The following is a 17,165-nucleotide window of genomic DNA, read 5'->3' as shown; positions in this document are numbered from 1 at the left end:
ACTTTGATCAATGAAGGACAATGTACCAAACGCTCTCTTAACAACGTTATCTACTTCTGACACCACTTTCAAGGAATTATGGATCTGTATTTCAAGATCCCACTGTTCTACCATATTCTTCCAGTGTCTTACTGCTCACTATGTGTACTACCTTGGGTTGTTCTCCCAAAGTCCAACACCTCACACTTATCTACATTAAGTTCCATTTGCCATTTTTCAGCCCATTTTTCCAACTGGTCCAGACCTCACTGCAAGCTTTGATAGCCTTTCTCGCTGTCCGTTATGCCCCCGAATCCTGGTGCCATCCACAAACTTCATGATACATTATCATCCAGGTTGTTGATAGGGACAAACCCTGCAGTATTCCACTTGTCACAGGTCACCAGTCAGAGAGCCAGCCATCTCCTACCACTCTGGCTTTTACCTCAAAGCCAACATCTAATCTAATTTACTACCTCATCCTGAATGCTAAGTGACTGAACCTTCACCAACCTCCCATGCAGGACCGTGTCAAAAGCCTTGCTAAAATCCATGCAGGCAACATCTTCTGCCCTGCCTTCATCAACTTTCCTCGTAATTTCCTGAAAAAAACTCTTTAAGATTTGATTAGACACGACCTGTCATGCTATCACTAATTGATCCCTGTGTATCCAAATACTTATATATCTGCTTCCTTAGAATACTTCCCAATAACTTACCCACTACTGGTGTCAGGCTTACCAGTCTATAATTTCCCAGCTTATTTTTAGAGCCTTCCATAAACAACAGAACAACATTAGCTATCCTTCAATCCTTCAGCACCTCACCCATTGCTAAGGATGTTGTAAATATCTCTGCTAGGACGCCTGCAGTTTCTACACTAGCCTCTCACAGGGTCTGAGAGAAACATCTTGTCAGGCCCTGGTGATTTAATCATCTATTTTGCCTCAAGACAGCAAACAGCTCCTCTATATAATCTGATTAGTCAAAACCTTTGGTTTAAGTTCTAAAATATTTGGGCATAAAATTGTAAGGATCTAAAAACAGTATGAGGAAGCGAATGATTATGGAGGCACTGAACCATGAAGTTTAAAACCTGGACAATTGGAAACGAGAAACTAATGTCATCTGTGGCCTATTGCTAAATCTACAGCTATTAGTAAAAAGTAGTAGTATTTAAACTTGCCATTCTGTAACATCTCAATTTATAAAGGTAATATCTCCCTGTATGATTCAGATTTTAGAATAATTTACAGAGACTCCCAAGGAGAACCTTGAATAGACTTTGATATATTACACAAAAGAGTAATTGATCTTGAAATTACGTGAACCAAGGCACAATAACATCACATTGATTCTGGAGACTGAATTGTAAATTCAGAAGCTGGTGTACAGCAATATCAGCAACTTGCAACTGAATAGTAAGATTGGGACAGGAATGTGTCCCATTAAATTAAGACTTATAAATATGTGTTGAACCAAAATTAGAATTATGGTGACTGAAGCCATAGATGCCACAGGGAAGGGGAGGGATGAAGAGAAGTTATGTAAGAGTTTCAGGTCAGGAACAAAGATTAGATGTCAATTCAGTATTATAGATTATATTCATGAGCATATGGGCGTAAGGGTTCCAGACTAAGTGGAGTTACAGCATGAAAAATAACAGAAGATACCAGAAATAGCAGGTCAGATGACATCTTTGGAGATAGGAACAAGAGGTGACTTCTGAAACATTAAAAAGTGATGACTGAAACAATTTATTTCTCTCATAACAGATGCTGTCTGACGTGCAGAGTATTTCCAGCATTTTTGTTTCAGATTTCGTCTGCACAATTCTGCTCCAAGGATGACAAACTGGACAGGAGAGTATTGGAATAACTGAGTCCAGAGGTAAGAAAGCACACTAACATTTTCAGAGGGGCTTGTATGCTTGAGTTAATTGTCTGCTTGAGTCACCCACAGTGCTGAGAATAATGTATAATGATGATGAGTATCTAAACTGGAATAATTTTCCACTGAAATGTAATTGATATCATGATGTAGAAATTATTTTAGGAAGATTAATTTTAAAATTCAAATTGAATTGTACAGTGTTTAACCACTGGGTGGCACTATAGACTTTAAAAATTACGTTTCTGAAGGGAATCTACTTTTATTCACTCACGTGACATGAACACCACTGGCATTTTGTCAATATTTTTAATATAACTATTTAAAAGGGAGATTTTTAAATACTTGTTGACTAATTATGATGGTGCAAATATCTAAATAAACTGCTACCTGGCACTGAGATTCATCAAGTAATTTGAACAAGGAAGATTTAATTCATTGGTAATTTAGAACATTGTTACAAGTTTTAGGTGGACTTATTAATGTAAAGCATTCCATTATATCAGTTAAAATGGTGTTTTATTAGTCAACAAATATTTACCGGTATAAAAGTAAAACAGAACAAAAAATTATTGGCTCAAGTTAAACGTTTATTTCCTTAAATTGTTTTGGGAAAAAAAACTAAATGCAAACATGCCAGATAAGTAAGCAAATTACATGGTTTAATACTTAAAAACCACACCCTTGAAATGTAAAACATACAAAATGTGTAATGATAGCACTATTTTATGTGAACTTTCAATTACACACATTGGACAGATGCAAATATTCCCTTACTTCTTCCGATATTTAACCTGAGAAAATGCTTCATACATAGTGCATGCTACCTCATCTCTATCATTGATGGCGCAGAAAATATTTTCTTCATTGATGTCAATTCTGAATGAGCAGATTTGCTTCGGTCAGGTAAGTACTTTTCTCTGACCATTCAACCTTGACATCGAACACTACTTTGCTCTTCCCTGCCTTTTTGCTGCAACTGAAGTTGGAAACATTGGTTCTTCTCTTGGAATAGCTCCGAATTTTAACCAGCTAGCTGTCAGCTAAATGGTACAATGTAAGTGGGGGCAAGATCAATCTCTCTATTTAATATCAATAATCTTATACATGTTCAACATTACTGTTTAAATGCTAAACCTATATCTAGCACAAGTTATGGCATTTTTAAAATCCTCCCATCAGGAAGCGAAAAGGATGCAGTTTAACCTTCAGACTGCAAGGCAACTTCCAAGGCTCCATCGGTCAATTTCAGAAGAATTCAGCAACTATACAATGCCAATAAAACAAATTTTATAACCACGCTATAATCTTAGTCATAGTACTCAAAACCATTACAGGCAGAACACCCATTAAACTTTCTCTACTGCTCTCAATGTAAAAAGATGTTATAAAAAGTAAACCTAGGTGAGCTGCACAGTAAATTGTAATAAATATCATAAGTCAAAGTAGCAAAATGGGGATTTATCTCAGGGTAAAGTTCAGAATCCGGTTTATTATCTCTGACATATGTTGTGAAATTTATTATAAATTGCAGTAAGAAATGGTAAAAGGTTCCATGAAAAGCTACTTCTGTGGATTAGATATTACATTAAACTGATTTTTAAAATTGGTTTTCAATTTAGTTTATACAAATATTACTTTGAAGTTGATTTATGAAATGCTAAATAAACATTAACAATTAGGATGTGTTGTTCTGAGCCCTACCATTAAGTAGCACTACTTAATGTAGATTGATAAAATCAATATTTGACGAATATTGTAAAAATTACCACCTAACTTTAAAGTAGTGGAAGTTTCCCTTAAGGATATTTCTTTTCATATTGTGTTAAAACAAGTTAAAGACAATTAATAACATCAATATTGAATAAATAAGCACAATATTTGACCTTGCATTATAAGGGTGTGGTTTTAATATCACTTCCAGTGAACTGTGTAAAGAAATGATAGCATTATCTAATTTGTACTTTTAAGAGTACTAAATATGCAAATAACCCCTCAATAGATATTTTTTTCATACAGCTGACTGCTTAATATTTTTGAAATCTATCAATTGTGAAATAGCAATGTCGAGTTATGTGTACCTCAGTCTGTGACAAGTCAAACTTGAGGTTGCCTGTGAAATGTGACTCATTTCCACTCTACTTTTCTGGGTCTAGAGGTACTGTATATTAACACTGAGGTAAAGAATAGGGTAGTAAGAACTATTTCCATGGTAGAGACATCAAAATCAAGAGGGCATTGGTTTAAAGTAAGAGGAAGGGGTTTCAGTGGTAGTTGTAGTAGATGGTTCTTTCTCTGACTGGAGGGCTGTGGCACTGAGATCAGTGCTGGACCTATTGTTGTTTGTCATCTAAATTAATGATCAGGATGATAATGTGATAAGTGGAACAGTAAATTTGCTGATTATACCAGGATGTAGAAGACTATCAAAATTCGAGCAGGATCTGGACCAGCTGGAAAAATGGGCTGAGAAATGGCAGATGGAATTTAATGTGGCACGTTTAGAGGACAAGTGGGTAACAGTCAGGAGAGGGAAGGGGAAGAGTCAGGTATCAGAGAGTACCCCTGTGGCTGTACCCCTTAACAATAAGTACTCCTGTTTGATTATTGTTGGGGTGTACTGCCTACCTTGGGGAAGCAACAGTGGCCGTGCCTCTGGCACAGAAGGGAAGGGAAGGGAAAGGAAAAGGAAGGCAGTAGTGATAGGGGACTGTATAGTTAGGGGGTCAGACAGGTGATTCTGTGGACGCAGGAAAGAAACTCGGATGGTAGTTTGCCTCCCAGGTGCCAGGGTCCAGGATGTTTCAGGTCGCATCCAAGATATCCTGCAATGGGAGGGAGAACAGCCAGAGGTCGTGGTACATATTGGTATCAATGACATAGGTAGGAAAAGAAAAGAGGTCCTGGGAAAAAAAAACTACAGGGAGTTGGGAAGGAAGTTGAGAAGCAGGACCGCAAAGGTAGTAATCTCGGGATTACTGCCTGTGCCACGTGACAGTGAGTATAGGAATAGAATGAGGTGGAGGACAAATACGTGGCTGAGGGATTGGAGCGAGGGCAGGGATTCGGGTTTCTGGATCATTGGAACCTCTTTTGGGGCAGGTGTGACCTGTACAATAAGGACCAGTTGCACTTGAATCCCAGGGGGAACAATATCCTGGCGGGGAGGTTTGCTAAGGCTACAGGGGAGAGTTTAAACTGGAATTGTTGGAGGGTGGGTACCGAACTGAAGAGACTGGAGAAGAGGCATTTGGCTCACAAATAGAGAAAGCTTGGAGATTGTGTGAGGGAGGATAGGCAGGTGATAGAGAAGGGACGCACTCAGACGGACAGTTTGAGATGTGTCGAGTGTTGTGAACAAAGCGGATGAGCTCAGAGCGTGAATCAGTACTTGAAGCTATGATGTGGTGGCCATTACACAGACTTGGATGGTTCAGGGACAGGACTGGTTACTTAAAGTACTGGGTTTTAGATGTTTCAGAAAGGACAGGGAGGGAGCCAAAAGAGGTGGGGGCATGACACTGTTGATCAGAGATAGTGTCACGGCTGCAGAAAAGGTGGACGTCATGGTGGGATTACCTACGGAGTCTCTGTGGGTGGAGGTTAGGAATACGAAGGGGTCAACTTTACTGGGTGTTTTTTGTAGGCTGCCCAATAGTAACAGGGATATCGAGGAGCAGAGAGGGAAACAGATCATGCAAAGGTATAATAATAACAGAGTTGTCATGAGGGAGATTTTAATTTCCCAAATTCTGGGGTGGAGTTTGTTAGGTGTATTCAGGAAGGTTTCTTGACTCAGTATGTAGATAAGCCTGCAAGAGGCGAGGCTGTACTTGATTTGGTATTGGGAAATGAACCTGGTCAGGTGTCACGATCTCTCAGTGTGAGAGCATTTTGGAGATGGTGATCATAATTCTATATCCTTTACAATAGCATTGGAGAAAGATAGGAACAGACAAGTTAGAAAAGCATTTAATTGGAGTAAGGGGAATTATGAGGCTATCATGTAGGAAATTGGAAGCTTAAATTGGAAACAGATGTTCTCAGGGAAAAGTATGGAAGAAATGTGGCAAATGTTTAGGGGATATTTGTGTGGAGTTCTGTATAGGTATCTTCTAATGAGACGGAAGTTATGGTAGGGTACTGGAACTGTGGTATACAGAGGTTGTAATAAATCTAGCCAAGAAGAGAAAAGCTTAAGAGAGCTAGGTAATGTTAGAGATCTAGAAGATTATAAGCCTAATAGGAAGGAGCTTAAGAAGGAAATTAGGAGAGCCAGAAGGGGCCATGAGAAGGCCTTGGTGGGCAGGATTAAGGAAAACCCCAAGGCATTCTACAAGTACATGAAAAGCAAGAGGATAAGATGTGAAAGAATAGGACCTATCAAGTGTGACAGTGGGAAAGTGTGTATGGAACCAGAGGAAATAGCAGAGGTACTTAATGAATACTTTACTTCAGTATTTACTATGGAAAAGGATCTTGGTGATTGTAGTGCTGACTTGTAGCAGAATGAAAAGTTTGAGCATGTAGATATTAAGAAAGAGGATGTGCTGGAACTTTTGGAAATCATCAAGTTGGATAAGTCGCCAGGACCAGATGAGATACACCCCAGGCTACTGTGGGAGATGAGGTAGGAGATTTCTGAGCCACTGGCGATGATTTTTGCATCACTAATAGGAACGGGAGCGGTTCCGGAGGATTGGAGGGTTATAGATGTTGTTCCTATATTCAAGAAAGGGAGTAGGGATAGCCCAGGAAATTATAGACCAGTGAGTCTTACTTCAGTGGTTGGTAAGTTGATGGAGAAGATCCTGAGAGGCAGGAGTTATGAACATTTGGAGAGGTGTAATATGATTAGGAATAGTCGGCATGACTTTGTCAAGGGTGGGTCGTGCCTTACAAGCCTGATTGAATTTTTTGAGGATGTGACTAAACACATTAATGAAGGAAGTGCAGTAGATGTAGTGTATATGGATTTCAGCAAGGCATTTGATAAGGTACCCCATGCAAGGCTTATTGAGGAAGTAAGGGGGCATGGGATCCAAGGGGACATTGCTTTGTGGATCCAGAACTGGCTTGTCCACAGAAGGCAAAGAGTGATTGTGGATGGGTCATATTCTGCACGGAGGTTGGTGAACATTGGTGTACCTCAGGGATCTATTCTGGGACCCTTCTCTTCATGATTTTTATAAGTGACCTGGGTGAGGAAGTGGAGGGATGTGTTAATAAGTTTGCTGATGACACAAAGGTTGAAGGTGTTGTGGACAGTGTGGAGGGTTGTCAGAGGTTACAGCGGGACATCAATAGGATGCAAAATGGGCTGATAAGTGGCAGATGGAGTTCAATCCAGATAAGTGAAGTGGTTCATTTTGGTAGATCAAATATGATGGCAGAATATAGTATTAATGGTAAGACTCTTGGCATTGTGGAGGAACAGAGGGATCTTGGGGTCCGAGTTCGTAGGACACTCAAAGCAGCTGCGCAGGTTGACTCTGTGGTTAAGAAAGTATACAGTGTATTGGCCTTCATCAATTGTGGAATTGAATTTAGGAGCCGAGAGGTAATGTTGCAGCTATATAGGACTCTGGTCAGACCCCACTTGAAGTACTGTGCTCATTTCTGGTCATCTCACTACAGGAAGAATGTGGAAGCCATAGAAAGGGTGCAGAGATTTGCAAGGATGTTGCCTGGATTGGGAGTATGCCTTATGAGAATAGAGTGAACTCGGCCTTTTCTCCTTGGAGCAAAGGAGGATAAGAGGTTACCTGATAGAGATGTATAAGATGATGTGAGGCATTGATTGTGTGGATAGGCATAGGCTTTTTCCCAGGTCTAAAATGGTTACCACAACAGGACACAGGTTTAAGGTGCTGGGGAGTAGGTACAAAGGAGATGTCAGCAGTAAGTTTTTTACTCCGAGAGTGGTGAGTGCGTAGAATGGGCTGCCAGCAACAGTGGTGGAAGTGGATGCGGTAGGGTCTTTTAAGAGACTTTTGGATACATACATGGAGCTTAGAAAAATAGAGGGCTATGTGTAAGCCTAGTAATTTGTAAGGTAGGGACATGTTTGGCACAACGTTGTGGCCCGAAGGGCCTGTATCGTGCTGTTGGTTTTCTATGTTTCTGACAAACCAGGGTAGGTTTTACAGTGAACAGTAGGGCACCGAGGAGTGTGGTAGAACAGAGGGATCTGGAAATAGAGATCTACAATTCCTTGAAAGTGGTATCATAGGTAAATCAGATCAAACCACTCCATACAGGAGTTGGATTGTTATACTGAGGTTGTATAAGACATTGGCGAGACCTAATTTAGAGTATTGTGTGAAGTTTTTGGTCACATACCTACAGGAAGATTGTAAATAAGATTGAAAGAGCACAGATAAAATTTACAAGGATGTTGCCAGGACTTGAGAACCTGAGTTATAGGGAAAGGTTGAATAGGTTAGGACTTCATTCCCTAACATGAGGAGAGATTTTATAGAGGTATACAAAATTATGAGGGGTAAAGATGATAAATGTAAGCAGGCTTTTTCTACTGAGGTTTGGTGAGACTAGAACTAAAAGTCATGAGTTAAGGATGAAAGGTGAAATGTTTAAGGGAACATGAGGAGAGTGTGGAATAAGCTGCTAGCTTAAGTGGTGGATGCAGGTTCAATTTCAACATTTAAGAGAAATTTGGATTAGGTACATGAATAGGAAGGGTATGGAAAGTTGTCGGCTGGGTGTAAATTGACGGGACTAGGCAGATTAATAATTTAGCATAGACCGAAAGGCCTGTTTCTGTGCTGTAATGTTCTACGACTCTATAAATGTACTGACTCTCAGCTATCTTAACTATACTTACTTCACACCTTGTCGCTTGTAAAAATGCCTTTCCCTTTTCTCAGTTCCTGTCTACCACTACATCTGTTCTCAGACTGAAGTTTTCCATTCCAGAACATCAGTGATGTCCTGCTCCTTCAAAGAGTTTCCCTTCCATTTCAGACATTCACCCTCACCCCATCTTTGTCCCCACCTAAAAGGAAGAGTTCTTCTGGTCTTTGCCCATCATTCTCTGCAACCTCCACCATCTTTAATGGGTCCTACCAATTTTGTGTGTGTTACACAAGTTAGTCAAGATGTATTTGTGCTTCTTCCCTACTTTGTTATTAAATAACCCTGACAGTCATGGATGCACTGTGAATTTCACCTCTCTAGTGTTATTTTACTCTACACATTCTCAACAACTGTCGCCAAGATTCTACAACTCACATCTATGCACTAGCAGTGATTACACTGGTCAATTACCCTACCATCCCCGATACCTTTGCAATGTGTGAACACCCAAAGGAGATTAATGCAATCACAGGGAGGATATAAACGCCACACAAACAGCACCCAGAGTCAGGATTGAACCCTGGTCTCTACACTGTAAGCAGCAGCTCTGCTGTCTACGCCACCACGTCAGATTTGATTTATTAGCAAATACTAGAGGTAAACATGAAATCACGACCTCTACCCAAGTATTACTAACCTGCATCTGGTAAACTTTTTTTCAGATACTGTTGATGTTTTAACTTTTATCAGATATGTCATCACCACGACCAAAACAGAAGCAGCTTCAAACAATTTTTCCTAATTCAAGAGCACTGCAGTGCTGCATGGGTAATATTTAACATCTTGCAAAAACTATCCAACAGCCAATTAAATCATAAGTACTATAAAAGATAGGAACAAACTTTGGTCATTTGGCCCATCAAGTCTGCTCATGGTTGATTTTTTTTTAGCCCCATTATTCCACCTTCTCTCCATAACCATTAACCCCCTTACCAATCAAATTCTGTCTTAAACACCCAAGGTCTTGGCTTCCACAGTCCACAATTCCAGATTCATCACATTCTGACTAAAGAAATTCCTCTTCGGTTGTTTTTTAAAAAAGTATTATTTATTTATTAAATTTTCGAAATTACAAAGACTAAATGTGGTAATAAAATAGTAAGAAAAATATTAACCCTCCCCCTCCCCTTAACCCTTATCCAAAGAAAGAAAAAAAAAGGAGAGAAAGATTACCTGGATATCGGAGGATCCCCACATGCTCCATGGAGTTCAAAATAATTTTGATATTTATTTTTACTTTCCCCAATTACTATAATTTTATCTTCAAAGGACCTATGTATTTGATCCTATTTTTTATAAGTATGGGAACCAAATTTTCAAAAATATATCATATTCATTTCTTAGATTATACGTAATTTTTTCAAGTGGAATACAACTATGTATTTCATTATTCCAATGATCCATAGTTAAATATAAATCAAATTTCCAAGTAACTGCGATAACTTTTTTGGCTACTGCCAATGCAGTTTTTATAAATTTTTTCTGATACTTATTCAATTTAAATTTCGTTATTGTCCCTTCAATATCTCCTAATAAAAATAATAGTGGACTATGTGGGAGTTGTTCTCCAATAATTTGTTCCAGTAAAAGTCTTAAATTTATCCAAAATGGTTGAATTTTAAAACAAGACCAAGTAGAATGTAAAAAAGTACCAATTTCTTGATTACATCGAAAACATTGGTCAGACATATTTGAATTTAATCTATTTATTTTCTGTGGTATTATATATAATTGATGAAAAAAATTATATTGTATTAATCTAAGTCGAACATTTATTGTATTTCTCATACTATCAGAACATAATCTTGACCAGTTTTTTCCATCAATTTTAACATTCAGATCAGATTCCCATTTTTGTCTTGATTTATGAATTCCTAATTTAATTGTCTGCTTTTGAATCAAATTATACATACAAGATGTAATTTTTTAAATTTTTCCTTTCTGAATTAATATTTCCCTCTTCAGTTGTTGTACTTTAACTCATTATTCTACAATAAATAACAAGTCAAAATAAGAACTTCTTGAAAAATAACAATCGGAACATCACAAATCACTAAATTTTTCTCACTTTATTCATAAACCTATTTTACAATGTGTCAAAAGCTAGAAAATAGAAAAATTTGCTGTTGACATCAATTAAATATTGCAAAATATTTTAATAAATCTACATTCAAAGATTAACAGAAATCAGCTGTATTCACGTTTCTTGATTATGTGAAATACTTGGATGTACTTATTTTAAAACAATTTTCACGATGGGGGCCACAGGAGCAAGGTCTGAATTTATCAACCTATACTACTTGGTTGTAGACCTTGAAACTTTGCAGTACATTTGGTACATCAGGGATTGTGCTATTGGCTAAATAGTTCCAGAATTTGGACTGATGCTTTAAAAATAAAGTTGGTATTTTCCATCAGTCTGAACAAAATTTTGTACGTCAAGTTAGCAATGCCTTGGAATCGCTAATTCCTGACAATTGTTTTAAAAAAATGATAGAATGGGTGACAGTAAATGGTTCTCTCATCCAGTCCAAATAATGGGCCTCAGCCCAAAGTAATGACTGTCCACCTCCCTCCACGGATGCTTGTTTTTATTTAACTGATGATTGATTGAGCTAAAGTAACAATTTGCATTTCTGGAGATATTAAACATCAAATGTTAATCAGTGTATATTTATATTCAGTGGCTCCTTTATTAGGTACACCTGCTCATTAAGCAATATCTAATTGGCCAATTGTGTAGCAGCAACTCATAAAATTGCCACTGTGTATATGATCTTTAGCAGCTATTGATAATTCCAGCAGTACCAACAAATCACAAAGACCTCTGACAGCTTCTTTCAAAACTACTTGCAATCAAACCCAAAAAGAGTCTTGGAGCTACTTACATCCAGCAATTAGTATTTGCTCTACAAATGTGGTGGTAGTAGTAGTCATAATAAACTCCTCCTTTGAGTTATCTCATTCAAGAAATATGGGGAAAAATTCTCTTCCCACTGCCATTTCCAAACAAAAATTCCTTTTGCTTCTGATTACATCTATTGCTACTGATGAACTGCACTTTCTTTAAACCGTCCTTATTGTTCAAACTTTGAGATTGACTAAAGGAATTTACTAAACACATTCAGCTTGCTATCTTATTAATATAAAATAGGTGCTGAAAACAAGAGGACTGCAGCATACATGTCTGACTGACACTATAGAAAGCATAAAAACAAATACATTTATTTTTTCATATTTATTGCTCTAAATACCATTCCAAATTTACCTTATTTTCTCCAACACAATACAAAAATATACAACATGTGGAATTTATCAAATGTAATCTAATGACAAATTTTGATCAAATCTTGAATTTGAACTTTCTGAAGGCAAGTGCATTTGGTTCATTTCCTTGGGTACAGCTGATTAGGTTTTCCAGTTGATTTGTATACCAAAGAAAACTAACTATAGATGCTTAAAATCTAAAACATTAAAATTATTTTGTACTTGTGTGTACTGTACACTGCTTAGGTTAATGTCCACTGAAAGCAACTTTTGAATTTCATAACTGAGAAAACAACTGAGTTGTAGCGTCCACGTTCAGCAGCTCAGCCGCAGGAGGTCTGGAAATCTGCAGCAAGAACAAAAATTAAGAGTAATTTTCAATGTTCAATTTTGTATGTAGGACTTTGTTACAATCCCTGATTTGTTTGAAGTTTAAAACTATAAAAGATCAATTCAAGTTGATCTTGATAGGATAGATACAATATTCCCTTCTGTTGCTTTGTCTACCAAACATGTATGAAATGAATAGATAAGTATATGGAAAATCAAAGCCCAAAGTAGCCTGTAATTAGACAACCTTAATATCAGAGGCCCAACAGTCTCACGAACCATGGCTCAAGGAAGATTTTTGCTCTCCAGTGAACCCTTCAGGAATTTCATGGTAGGCTATTTAACATATTGAGCCTGTTCCAACACAAAGTAAGATCATGGCCAAATATGTTAAAGTGAGCAGCCAATGTCGTGGTTTCTCATGCCCCACAAACAACCAGGAGACACAGAAGATTCTTCAAGAAGGGTTAAACTTTAATTTGCAAATCAAAGCTGAGACAGTCATTGAGCTAGTCGCTGATTGCCCACCGATCCTTGGACATAGCATTTTTTATAGCAATCTCCTGGTTTAGTTGCATTAACATATCCAATCGGTCTATAGTTGCGTATCACAAGTACATCTGCCACCATTGTTTCTACCCATTGACTTCTACATTCTTAAGATTTCATTCTCCTACTAAATTGGGTACATGCATAGCAAATAGCAAGTTGCAACTTTTATACTCCAATACCAACACCCACTGAACTATATCCTAGCTATAAGTCAATGTTTTCAGAAGATGTGGAGGGTAAAGAAGCCACTAATAGTGTGTATTTTTACACTTTTAAATCGCAAGTTGTTATGGTACTTTACCAGAATTGTAGGTGTATAAGAAAGTAGAAATGGAAATTTCAAATAAATGTACTTTGCTTACTGTGCAGGGATTAAAATTTCATATCAGGAAAGTTAAACTAATAAAAAATATTAGTAGTGAAGATCAGAAAAGCAGGGTTTTTTTTTTAAACTGCCAAGCCATTTACAAATTATTACCTGCAGTGGTTTCTTTAAAGTTGTGTCTTTGGATAAGTTCTTGATCTCTTTTTGTACTTCAGTAAATGCTTTATTGACTTTAGAAACTCTTTCACTATTCATAATGTTGATCTGTTCAGAAAAGATAAGCATTTAAAATTCTGGTTAAACAGTGCAGCATTAATTTTACACTACTAACATTTTTACAAGGAGATGCATGTACTAGATTCAGAAAATATTACAGTGGAGATACTCAGGTGTGAACAAAAGGCAATTAACTCCTCTGTTAATTCAAACACCAACATAAAAAAAATCCATAGGAGCATTATATCTAGCTAAAGCTGGCAAGATTTCTGAAATGCCTGAGAAACTCCAGCTGGCAATGTGGAAGATGAGTATTCTTTTCAGTTCACTCCTGTACATCTCCAATGAAATGAACTGAAGCCAGGTGTAATATATCACTACAGTTTCATGTGACCATACCTTCAAAGTTCAGCTAGAGCAAACTCCTAATTACCCCACAATGCTTGCCTGTTGTACCTCATTTGCCCTTTGAAATTCTGGTTTTAATATCTTGTGGGTTCCAGATCTTCTTTGTAATGGCAACTAATTACTAACATAGCTCTGGCTTCTAAGACATGTTTTGACATACAGCCTGAAAAAAAAACAATACTTTCCTTGATTTTGGTACCAATCTCAGCCAACATGTAGCCTGCAAAATTACTATGCCAGTCACGGTGTGTTCATTATGAATTTATAGAATTTCACAGTAGATACCAACCATTGCATTTTAAATATTGTTACAATGACAGTGCTCAGCTTTTCAAAGATAGGCACTAATCACCTGTACACTATTTGCTACAATTAATGGTGTCAATTACAAAAATGTTGCTTGGACCAAAGTACCTGAGTTATAGGGAAAGGTTGAATATAGGTTAGGACTTTACTTCCGGGAGTGCAGAATGATATAGAATATAGATAGGGTAAATGCTAGCAGGCTTCTTCCATTGAGGTTGGGTGAGACTGAAACAACAGGTCATAGGTTAACGGTGAAATGCTTAAGGGAACGGGGGAATCTCTTCACTCACTGTGTGAAATGAGCTGCCAGTAGAGGTGGGGGGGGGGGGGGGGGATGTGTGGTTTGATTTCAACATGTAAGTGTATGAATGGGAGGGGATTGGTGGGACTGGGCAAAATAATTGTTCACTATGGACTAGATTGTCTGATGTGCCTGTTTCTGTGCTACAGTGCTCTATAACTATAATTTTAAGAAACGGGTTACAAAGCTATTAAGTTAAGAGAGTAACTGTGTAGACTGCGTAAATGCCATATGTCTAAACCCTCCAAAATTAGATCAAACCAACTTGGCAAGTCCAGAGGTATTTATCTGAACAGTATAGACTGTACTCAAACACAAGCAAGAAATTAATTACAGATGTCAACCTACTGAAAGAAAATCTCCTTAAAAATTATAAAATTCCAAAAATTTTCCAGGTTATGAAGCTTGGTTTGTATTTTAGTACCTAGCATGCTTACTCTACGTCAAATATTAACACTTTACCATCTCAAACTCTCTGCTATAATACCAAAAAAAAATCCTTAAGTAAATCATTCAATAATACAACCAAAGAAAAATATATTCAAAGACTAGACAGATATGATCTCTTCTTCCTGAAGTAGATCAGAACCTGCTAAAGAACTACTCATGAACTGGACTAGTCACAAACGAGAAAATCTACAGATGCTGGAAATCCAAACAACACACACAAAATGCTGGAGGCAGCATCTATGGAAAACAGCACAGTTGATGTTTTGGGCCGATTCCCTTTATCAGGACTCATGAAGTGGGTTCATCCAAATAATTAACATAAAATATCTTGAAAATACATCCTGCTATTCTTTCACATGCAGTGAAAGACATTTCTTTATAGCTTAATCAGGCAGTAACTGAAACAACACCACTCATTGTTCCATTCCATTAGCATCAACTCTTCAACACTCTGATTAAAAATAAGTGTTACTTATCATTGGCAAATTTCATCTAGGCTCACTCAGAGCACTTTCAAGAAGACAAAACTAAATGGAAACTGCTTGCTACAACTGTAATTTCTTAATGGACTAGTCAGCTAGCCACCAGAATAATATCACAAACCACAATCTTTGAAATTACAGAAAAAGCTGAGAAACACAAAACTCATTCAATTTGTGAGGTTCAGCTGTACTAAATATACCATACTGCCACTCCTGATATTCTCTCTTATAGTTAAGGAGTAAACTTTATATTGGAAGGAACGGTTCACAATTAAGATGAAAGATTAGCTTTATTTGTCACCTGTATATTGAAACATACAATGAAGTGTGTTGTGTCAGATCAAATTAGTGAGGATTGTGTTGAGCAACCCACAAATGTTGCCATATTTCCAGCACCAACATAACATGCCCACAATTCACTAACCCTAATGTCTTTGGAATATGGGAGGAAACTGGAACACCTGGAGGAAAGCCACACAGCCTCGGGGAGAATGTGCAAATTCCTTTCAGACAGCAGCAGAAATCGATCTCCAATCTTACAGCAAGCACTGCACTAACTTCAGTGTAAAAAATGACAAATCTGAAATGCAAGAAAAGTAATGCCCCCCTCTCTCTAAAACTTAAATAGGCTCATTGATCAGAGCAAACCATGCAAGAGTGAAATTTAAATTGGCCACATGAACATAAAAGATAAGAAAAGGTCATTTGACCCTCAAGCCTGTTCCACCATTCAACTGGAAATATCTGATATTCTACTCTTAGCACTATTTTCGTGCACTGCTCACACTCCTCCTTAAATTCAGAAATCTTTCAATCTTTGCAGTTTTTTCAGCATTGAGAATTCCAAAGATTCATCAACCTTTGGTTCATCATCCTAAATGGGGTACTTTCTATTTTAACACTGTGACCTCTCAACCAGGGGAAATATCCTCTGTGCAGTAAACCTGTCAAGCCCCTTCATGATTAATTGCATGTTAATGAGATTGCTTTTCATTCTTCTGAACTCTAGAGAACACAAAGCTACATAGACCTGTTAATCCAGGAACCAGTATGGTAAATCTTCATGGTACTCACACTTATTAACGAGTATAACTTTAAGTAAGGAGAGCAAAATTGTACATAATACTCCAGATGTGATATTAACAAGGCCCTTCTTAAATGCAGTAAGATATCTTTACTTATATTCAAACCTTATATCAATATTACCAATATACCATCTGCCTTTCTAAACACACACTCCAACTGCTTGTTAGCTTTCAAGGGCATTTATATAAGGACAGGCAGGTCTTTTGAACATCAGTACTTATCATCTTTCCACGTTGTTGTTGTCCATTCAACTCCTGTGATATATCCTCTGGAAACTTCCTTGTAAACCCCCAACCTTGCACCTTCCCATTTAGTTTTATACTGTCAAACAAGAAATATTACAATTGGTCAGACCTCTCAGCCAAATTTTTGATTTAGGTCTTGAACAAATGTGACTCAAGTATTAAGCCAAATAAGACTGATTTATTCCTGCTCTGTTTCCTGTGTGTTAACCAGCCCACTGAAGATCCAAATGCACTACATTCACTGGTTCCCTCTTATTTACTCTGGCTATGACAGCATGTCCACCACCATGAAGGACAAGGTTTGCATGATCACTGCCATCTGCAGGTTTCCACCAAGTTACATGCCATACTGATTTGGAAATATAATTGACAATCTTGCTTCTTGGTCTAACTAGTAGGACCACATGGCAATGTAGGTAAACCTGCATCAGAAAGACTGCATTAATTTCAAG

The 17,165-nt window shown here is 37.6% G+C and overlaps 1 protein-coding gene across 4 annotated transcripts in view; it reads right to left on the bottom strand.

Annotated features, from left to right (window-relative positions):
• Positions 1-10,795: 10,795 nt before the first annotated feature.
• The window catches only part of LOC132399187 (ribosomal biogenesis factor-like), a 72,523-nt gene continuing 66,153 nt past the window's right edge, over positions 10,796-17,165 (bottom strand). For all 4 annotated transcript variants that reach the window (XM_059979327.1, XM_059979317.1, XM_059979332.1 and 1 more), the window contains 2 exons: positions 13,373-13,483; positions 10,796-12,358 (listed from right to left, as the gene is read on the bottom strand). In XM_059979327.1, the coding sequence (XP_059835310.1) occupies positions 12,290-12,358; positions 13,373-13,483 (180 nt within the window). In that variant the 3' untranslated portion in view covers positions 10,796-12,289. The remainder of the gene's footprint in view (positions 12,359-13,372; positions 13,484-17,165) is intronic.

Source organism: Hypanus sabinus, chromosome 1, assembly GCF_030144855.1.
Source record: "Hypanus sabinus isolate sHypSab1 chromosome 1, sHypSab1.hap1, whole genome shotgun sequence".
Lineage (NCBI taxonomy): Eukaryota > Metazoa > Chordata > Chondrichthyes > Myliobatiformes > Dasyatidae > Hypanus > Hypanus sabinus.
Note: the sequence above shows the minus strand (reverse complement) of the source record. Positions and strands in the feature narration are given on the sequence as shown.